At 41.9% G+C, this 8,062-nt stretch overlaps 1 protein-coding gene across 1 annotated transcript in view; it reads left to right on the top strand.

Moving 5' to 3' along the window:
• GTF3C4 (general transcription factor IIIC, polypeptide 4, 90kDa) overlaps positions 1-6,310 on the top strand; it is a 22,249-nt gene extending 15,939 nt beyond the window's left edge. Inside the window, exons 4-6 of the mRNA XM_011931430.1 lie at positions 446-576; positions 4,133-4,221; positions 5,758-6,310. Of these exons, the coding sequence (XP_011786820.1) occupies positions 446-576; positions 4,133-4,221; positions 5,758-5,822 (285 nt within the window). The 3' untranslated portion in view covers positions 5,823-6,310. The remainder of the gene's footprint in view (positions 1-445; positions 577-4,132; positions 4,222-5,757) is intronic.
• The last annotated feature ends 1,752 nt before the right edge of the window (positions 6,311-8,062 follow it).

Genomic DNA, 8,062 nt, shown 5'->3' with positions numbered 1-8,062 from the left:
GCCACTGCACTCCAGCCTGGGCGACAGAGCGAGACTCCGTCTCGAAAAAAGAAAAAAAAAAAAAAATAGACATTTGTACAGTTCTACAGGGAGAGCAGTATTCCACATAATATTTTGCCTATAGAGATTATGCTTTTTCTTCTTAAAGTCAAAACATTATAAATAATAGCTAAATACTTTGTCTTCTAATAGAACTCTGAAACCCTTGTCCCAGAAGCAACTAAAACAAGGCAAGTAATAAGATTTTGGTTTTCAGAACAGTTTTCTCCTTAGTGGTTACACCCTGTTGCCACAGAGTACCTGAATAAATGTATTTTATTTAGCTAGGTGACACAGGTTGAAACTCTAGTTCATTTATTTTCAATTTTCCCTTCGTGTTGGTCGGCTTTTTCTTCAGGAAATCCTGCACTTACACTAAACTTTGCTGACTACTTTGTCTTACTAGGTGCTGATTGGACATATCTCAAAGAAGATGAACAAACAGACTTTCCCTGAGCACTGTAGTTTGTGTAAAGAGATCTTGCCATTCACAGATCGCAAACAGGCAGTCTGTTCCAATGGCCACATTTGGCTCCGGTAAGCCATTTTAAAAGTTCCTACTTCTGCTGGTTTTTCAGTTCTGTGTAGCACAAACTACTGTATGTGACAGAATAGCAACTTTATGCCAGTTATCTGTTGCCCTTGCCATTTTGTTGGAGAAAAGCTGCTATTACAAAGCCTGATGTCAGCAATTTTCATCAGTATCACTCAAGCAAGTTGGCCTTTAAAGACAGTTTTTTACTGCTTAATATATAGGAGTTTTCTTATTTTATTTGTTCAATTTCATAATTGAACAAATTATGCCTCCTCTTCCTAGCCTCATTCTAAGACCTTGGTGTGTCCTCATGTTACTGGACCTGTGGGCTGCATTGGACACAATTACTCCCTCCTTTAAGCACTTTCATCGCCTGCCTTCTGGGACACAGCAACCCTGGTTTTCTTCCTGTCTCTGACTCTTCATTCTCAGTTGACTTTGCTGACAGGCACCTCAGCTGTCCGTCTTTCGCCTGTTTTTCTTCTCTTTGCACTTTCCCGGGGCAGTTGCTTATCATCTGCACAATGATGATTTAAACTTAGAGCTTTTGCCTGTATCTCTCCCCCTAAGTCTAGGCTTAAGTATCTAACTGCCTGCTCAGTACCTCTATTTGGATGTTTAATAGGCATTTCAAATTGGAATCCAACCTTTTGTTACTACCTCTGCAGCCCTGGTCTAAAACACCATCATCTCTTGCCCAGATTATTATACCTGTAGTTACTTTCCATCTGGTCTTCCCGCTTCCATCCTTGCCCCTCCAGTCTGTTCTCATTACAGTCAGGATAGTGATTGTGTCAAAACTTTGTCACTGGCTACTTGTTTCTGATGAGTAAAACTAAAACCCTCTCAGTGATCCACAAGACGCCACACAGCCTGAGGCCCCTTCTTCCCTTTGTCCTCCTGCTGACCTCGTCTGCTGTGTTTCTCCATCTTGTTCGCTTCACTCCAGGCAGACTGGCTTCATTCCTCAGGTACATGAGGCATCCCTCCACCTCAGGACATCTACACTGGCTGATTCCTCTACCCAGGATGTTTTTCCAGCAGATGTCCACATGGCTTCCTCCAGTGTCCCTTTATCAGTTAGGCCTTCCTGGCTACCATTCCTAAAATTGTAACACCCCACCGACATACCTTCCCCTCCCAATGTTTTGCATCCTCCTTCCTTGCTTTATTATTTTCCTCTTTAATAATTATCACTATTTAATATATTTTTTCTTTGTCTTTCCTCTAGAATAGAAAGCTCTATGAAGACAGGAACTTTTATGTTTTGTTCATAGCTATTTCTAGAACAATGCCTAGTGCATGGTGGGCACTAAATTTTTCAATTTTTAATTTTAATTTTAATTTAATTTTATTTTATTTTCGAGACAGGGTCTTTCTGTGTCGCCCAGGCTGGAGTGCAGTGGCGCAATCTTGGCTCACTGCGACCTTTGCTTCCTGGGTTCAAGCGATTCTCCCACCTCAGCCTCCCCGGTAGCTGGAACTACAGGCATGCACCACCACACCCAGCTAATTATTTTTTGTATTTTTGGTAGAGACAGGGTTTCACCATGTTGACCAGGCTGGTCTTGAACTCCTGGGCTCAAGTGATCCACCTACCTTGGCCTCTCAAAGTGCTGGAACTACAGGCGTGAGCCACTGCACCCAGCCAAATTTTTAACAAGATTGTGCTACACATACCATATTAACTCACCAGTTCTGTTATCAAAATGTATGGACATTTTTCTACATCAGTACAAAGATAACATTCTTAATGGTTATAGAGGTTTCCATTGTACAGATGTTTCATAGTTTACCCCCTTATTGATAATTTGTTCTTTTTCCAATTTGTATTGCATTCCTACAGTTTTGTTGTTTTTTTTTTGAGATGGAGAGATGAAGTCTCACTATGTTGCCCATGGTGGACTTGAACTCCTGGGCTCCAGTGATCCTCCTGCCTCAGCCTCCTGAGTAGCCAGGACTTTGGGCATGTACCACCACGCCTGGCTCCTACACTTTTTCTAATTTTTGACCATTCAAACTTTTTAAGAGGGAAGAATAGGAAATAAACTTATAGTGTATTTTAGGTTAGTAATAAAAATAAAAACATTTATTGAGCACTATTAATATGCCAGGCACAGTCTAAGCTGTACACATGTATTAAGTTACTATATTATGCTGGTTGTGAAAATAAGTTGGTAGGAGTACAGGCATGTGCCATTGCACCTGGCTTTCTGTTAGTTAAGACTGGGTGTAACTACTGTCTTTAAGACTCTGACAGTACATTGGGGAAAACCCTGACGAATATTGAAGGCAAAATTAATGGTGCAAAAAGAGACAGGATACTAACAAATGTTCACAGGTTCAATTCCATCCAAAGATTATCATTGAGGCTCTACCAGGGCCAGGCAAATAAGGATAGGTGGAATGTATTTTCGCAACAACCATGCATGGGGAGCATCATGATTACTTTTGTTTTTATAGATGAGGAGATTGGGGCCTGGGGAAGTTAAATGATTTGCCTAAGTCACAATGGTGGTTTGTGGCATAGCTCAGAACTTGACATTCTGGCTCCAGAAGCCACATGTGTAAGCATTACACATTAATGTCTCCTAGATGGGTTTTTTCAGGAAAATTGTTTTCATTTTTACTGACTAAAATTACGGCTGAAATACCTCAGTATGGTTTCTCTAGGTGAGAACCAGTGCTTGCTGTCACTCAGATGTAATCTTTCTTCCTAGATATCCATGTCTTTACTCAAGGTATACCTGCTTGGAGTCCCTTCCCTTAACCTCCTCCTCTGTATTTTCTGCTCCTTAGTTGCTCACCTGAAAACTGTTATCTTTTGGGGAACCTTCCCTGCAACCCGGATGTACTCTTAGCTATCTCGTTGCATCCCACCTATCCTTATTTGCCTGGCGCTGGTAGATAGTCAATGAATAATCCTTGGATGGAACTGAACCTGTGAACATTGGTTAGTGTCCTGTCGTTTTTTTGCACCATTAATTTTGCCTTCGATATTCTTCAGGGTTTTCCCCAGTGTACTGTCAGAGTCTTAAAGACAGTGATTATACCTAATCTTAACTAATAGAAAGCTGGGCACAGTGGCACATGCCTGTAATCCCAGCTACTTGGGAGGCTTAGGCAGAGGATCACTTGAGCTCAGGAGTTCAAGGTCAGGCTGGGCAACGTAATGAGACCCTGTCTCAAAACAACAGCAACAACAAAAAAACCTAAGGAATAATTCTCAATATAATACATGATCAGTTTTTAAAAAACATATCAAGAATTTAAAGTGCAGTCAGGTATGGACAGACTAAATTCTTTTCTGATGCTCAAACAGGAAAAAAAAGCTGCAATCTACCTAGATTAGAACCTTTATGTCTCTTTGCTAAGCACGGAGCATAGGTTTGGCCAGCTTTGGTGCACGGGGTACATTGTTGCGTGAATGTTGAGTATCATCCTTTCAGTTGGTTAATGTGTAGTTTTATGATAACTCTCTGTGATGGAGAAGCACCAGTTTCTGAGTGTTAGTAGAGGAAACCCTCTGCCTTGCCAATACAGTCTGTCTTCTTTCAGGTGCTTCTTAACCTACCAGTCCTGCCAGAGTTTGATATATAGAAGGTGTTTGCTCCATGACAGCATTGCCCGGCATCCAGCTCCAGAAGGTGAATGCTTTCCCTTACTTGGGAGGGTGGGTGGGTGGAGCATGCTGGCAGCAGGCCAGCACCCCAGAATAACAGTTTAAGTCACACTCTACATGTCTTGGTGTTGTGCTGTCGGGGATAGGGGGTGGGGAGCAGGCTCCTGCTGCTCTTTACAGTGTTACCATGAAGCCACAGTTAACTAAAACATGGCCATTGGAATATGTCATACTGAAGTGCATACTGCATTTAGTATGTGAGTTAAGTGTGTCTGCAGTTGCTATTCTGTCGCTGCAAACAAATCACTCATGCCAAAAAATGTCAGAGTCTGTTTCAGTAGATGACATAGATTATATTTGGATGTAAACTCTGTAGATGATACTGTATACGAAGACAACATCGTTGAACCAGTAATAGGATGTTCACTTGGAGTCGTTCTTCCAGTAGCCATGATGGGTTTTTCCTGCTTGGTCTGTGTGCTCTTTCCTTATAGCTCTAATGTCATCCATTTCTGAGATAACTACCTGGAAATAAGATTGTAGAGTGGGCAGGAATTAGTGATTTAATGATGCCAGTGTCAGATTTTGTCCTGATGTTAATAATGCACTCTAACCAAGTGAGCTAACTAGATACAGAATATACAATTATATATGCATTTTGGGGGGAATATTCTGTTCTCAGCTGAAACAAACAGCATTCTATATAAAACTATATACATTCTTGAGTTTTGCTCTAAACTGGCAGAAGCTCTCTAATTCTCGTAAGTAGGTATATTGATACCTTGTGTTCTGTTGTAGCTTTTTATTAGGGAAACTACAATCATACACAAAAGGAAAGAGAAGAGTATAATAGACCCCTGTGTGCCCATCAGTTCGGAAATTACCGACTCATGGCCTTTTCTGTTTCATGTCTAGTTCCCTCACCCACCTCCCTCCTCCTGATCGATTATTTTGAAACACATTTTTGGGAACTTTTAAATTTTTGCTGCAATTGATGATTGATACGCTGCCTAGGCGGGAAATCTGGAAGAGACTGAAACTTTAAATCATGCCCATTGACTTTGAGTCTAACCATTTAGAGCTTTTGGGAAGAATGAGAAGCTACTGGATCTAGAAAAGCATTGGAGTAGAGCTTTTCGTGGATGAAAGAGGAGGAGGATTTGACCAGTGTTGCCACATTTTTATTTCTCAAGAGCATAGCATTTTCATGTTACTGTAATTTTATGAGAAAATATTTTAACATTAACAGTATATGAAGAACACATTCTCGGAATACAGTCCTTTCTTTAAATTGAATAAATTTAGCTTTATGAAACATTCTTTTTTACCCTTATTTTCCTGTTTCATCACACTTTGTGAACCACAAGTTTAGTCCAGCCTCACTTGGAATGTTGGAAACCGAAGCCCAAAGAAGTGAAGTGCTTTGTCTAGGGATGTGTAGCTGATTCATTGCAGAATTGGGACCAGAGTGCCCATCTCTCAGTGCTACAATCCGGCGTTCATCCCTTCTGACTGCCTTTTCCAAAGCTAACAGTTGATACCACTTGTCTTCCTTTTGCAGATCCCGACTGGATTAAGAGGTTACTGCAAAGCCCCTGCCCTTTCTGTGATTCTCCTGTCTTCTAAATAATCAGTGACAGGAGGACGGAAGGGCTGATGAACTCTGCCATGGAAAACTTCCTCTAGCCTGAAGAGAAGGATGCACTGGAGGAAGCCTGACCCTCACGAGTGGAGAGAAGTCCTTGGTGATTGTAAAGAGGGCCCCTGGAGCTCATTTCTGAAGGGCACTCTCCATCTCCAGGGACTAACGGATGTCCTTTGAAATGGCTGGACTCAGAGAGTTGGAGTTGTTTTGAGATGAGCATTAGCCCCGGCTTTGTAACCAATGAGGAACACTTACTTAAGTATCTTGACAGAAGCAATTTGTACACAATGTCCCGTAATTTCTAGGAACAGAATGGTCTTTTCTAGAGAACTTGGATAAGGACCTTGCTGGGTTGAGTTAGGTTTTAATTCTTACTTTGGTCTGGAACTGCCTTCTGGCTCCAGAACTTAAATTGCTTGGTCCGTGGCATCTGACGTACCAACAGAGATTAAAAGTGTGTAAAGCAACACATGGGCTGATGTTTTGTTCTCAGAAAATAGCTGCTGGTCTTCATCCCTCCATTCTTGTTTTTTATGCATATGGAAAACATTTTCCTAAAGCTATATTCTCAAGTTGAAGCCAAGACTAAAATTTAATGTGTCAAATGATCTGGTAACTATTATAATGAGTAATTGTGACTTATTTTCATTCTCTCCCGTGTCATCAGGTTTCCTGACCCAACTCCTTAATCCGTATAAAGATGTCAAACACTGTAGTTTACCCAAGCCACAGCCCTGCTTCAGACTCAACTGTGGTAGCCTAGATGAGCTATTTGTACAGAGAGGAAAAAAAGATATTTTCCTCTTTTAGTAATAAAACGTTTAGTATTTTTAATGTTGACATTTCCAGATGTTTCATTGAGTATCCAGGGTTCTGTCTGGAGACTTTTAGAGAGGGACAGCTCAGAAGTGGGGCCCTTGAGCTCGGGTGCCGTAAGCTTGTGCAATTCAGTTGAACAGAGCCTGGCAGTGTCTCTCCTCTGCACACAGCCCCTTGATATTTGGAATGCAGGTTCTGCCCCCACCCCTACCCACCCAGTGGTCTGTTAAGATGTCCCAGATGGGGCCGGGTGTGGTGCAGGCCTGTAATCCCAGCACGTTGGGAGACCAAGGCAGGCAGATCACAAGGTCAGGAGTTCAAGACCAGCCTGACCAACATGGTGAAACCCTGTCTCTACTAAAAATACAAAAATTAGCCAGGCGTGGTGGTGCGCACCTGTAATCCCAGCACTTTGGTAGGCCGAGGCAGACGGGTCACTTGAGGCACTATGGTGAGACCCCATCTACTAAAAATACAAAAGTTAGCCTGGCATGGTGGCGCATGCTTGTAATCCCAGCTACTCAGGAGACTGAGGCAGGAGCATCACCTGAACCCAGGAGGCAGAAGCTGCAGTCAGCTGAGATGGTACTTAGATGATAGCCATCGCGGCAACCTCGCCCCTTCACCCCCCATTGATAGGTATTGAGCCCTTGGAGGCACTTCTAAACAATCCACTCAGAAATGTCTTCTGTTTCCTATTCAAACTGCTGTTTTGTCTCCTATGTTTAATCATGTATTTGCTATTCTGCTTATTTTTTCTCATTTTGGTGGTAATTTCAAGAAGAGTGTTTATCCACTATTGATTTTCAAGAAAGAAACCGAGCACCATTGAAATCATGAGAAACAGAATTCAGAACATTGTGTGGTTGAAGTCATTTGTGTCTGCAGCTGTTTTTTCCACTTTACAATAAATAAGTAAAAATTAAGATCATGTCAAAAAATTATTGCAGTTTTAATCATTATGGCATAGTTTCCCTCCTCCCCCCTCACCTGCATTATAATCCGTGGAGATTTGTTCTTACTGGGAATTCTGGGCTGCTGCCATTTAAAACTTAGGTTTTTATTTAAAGCAGTTGTGCATTTTTGAGAAAATTTATTGGGAGTAACTAGAGAGGATCTCCCAATTTTTTTGTATGTCTCTATAGGAGTAAACATTGGCAACAGGTTTTCTAGAACGTGGACTCACTGCAGGGACTGGACCCAGTGGCATTGTTAAGACCCTAAAATCGAGCCACCACCTGCCTGCCCCAAGTTTCCAAACACCCAGTTGGAAGGCCTTTCCCTGCCCTTGTCCCTGTCCCACACCCATGGAGGTTAAGCTACAGAGCTGGGGAAACAGGAGATTTTGAGTTAATGGCAGCTTCACAAATAGTGCTTCTGAATTTCTCTGAGAGTCAGCATA

The sequence above is a fragment of the Colobus angolensis genome, unplaced genomic scaffold (genome assembly GCF_000951035.1).
Source record: "Colobus angolensis palliatus isolate OR3802 unplaced genomic scaffold, Cang.pa_1.0 Scaffold9, whole genome shotgun sequence".
Taxonomy (NCBI): Eukaryota; Metazoa; Chordata; class Mammalia; order Primates; family Cercopithecidae; genus Colobus; species Colobus angolensis.
The sequence above is the reverse complement of the archived record's forward strand: the minus strand, read 5'-3'. Positions and strand labels throughout refer to the sequence as shown.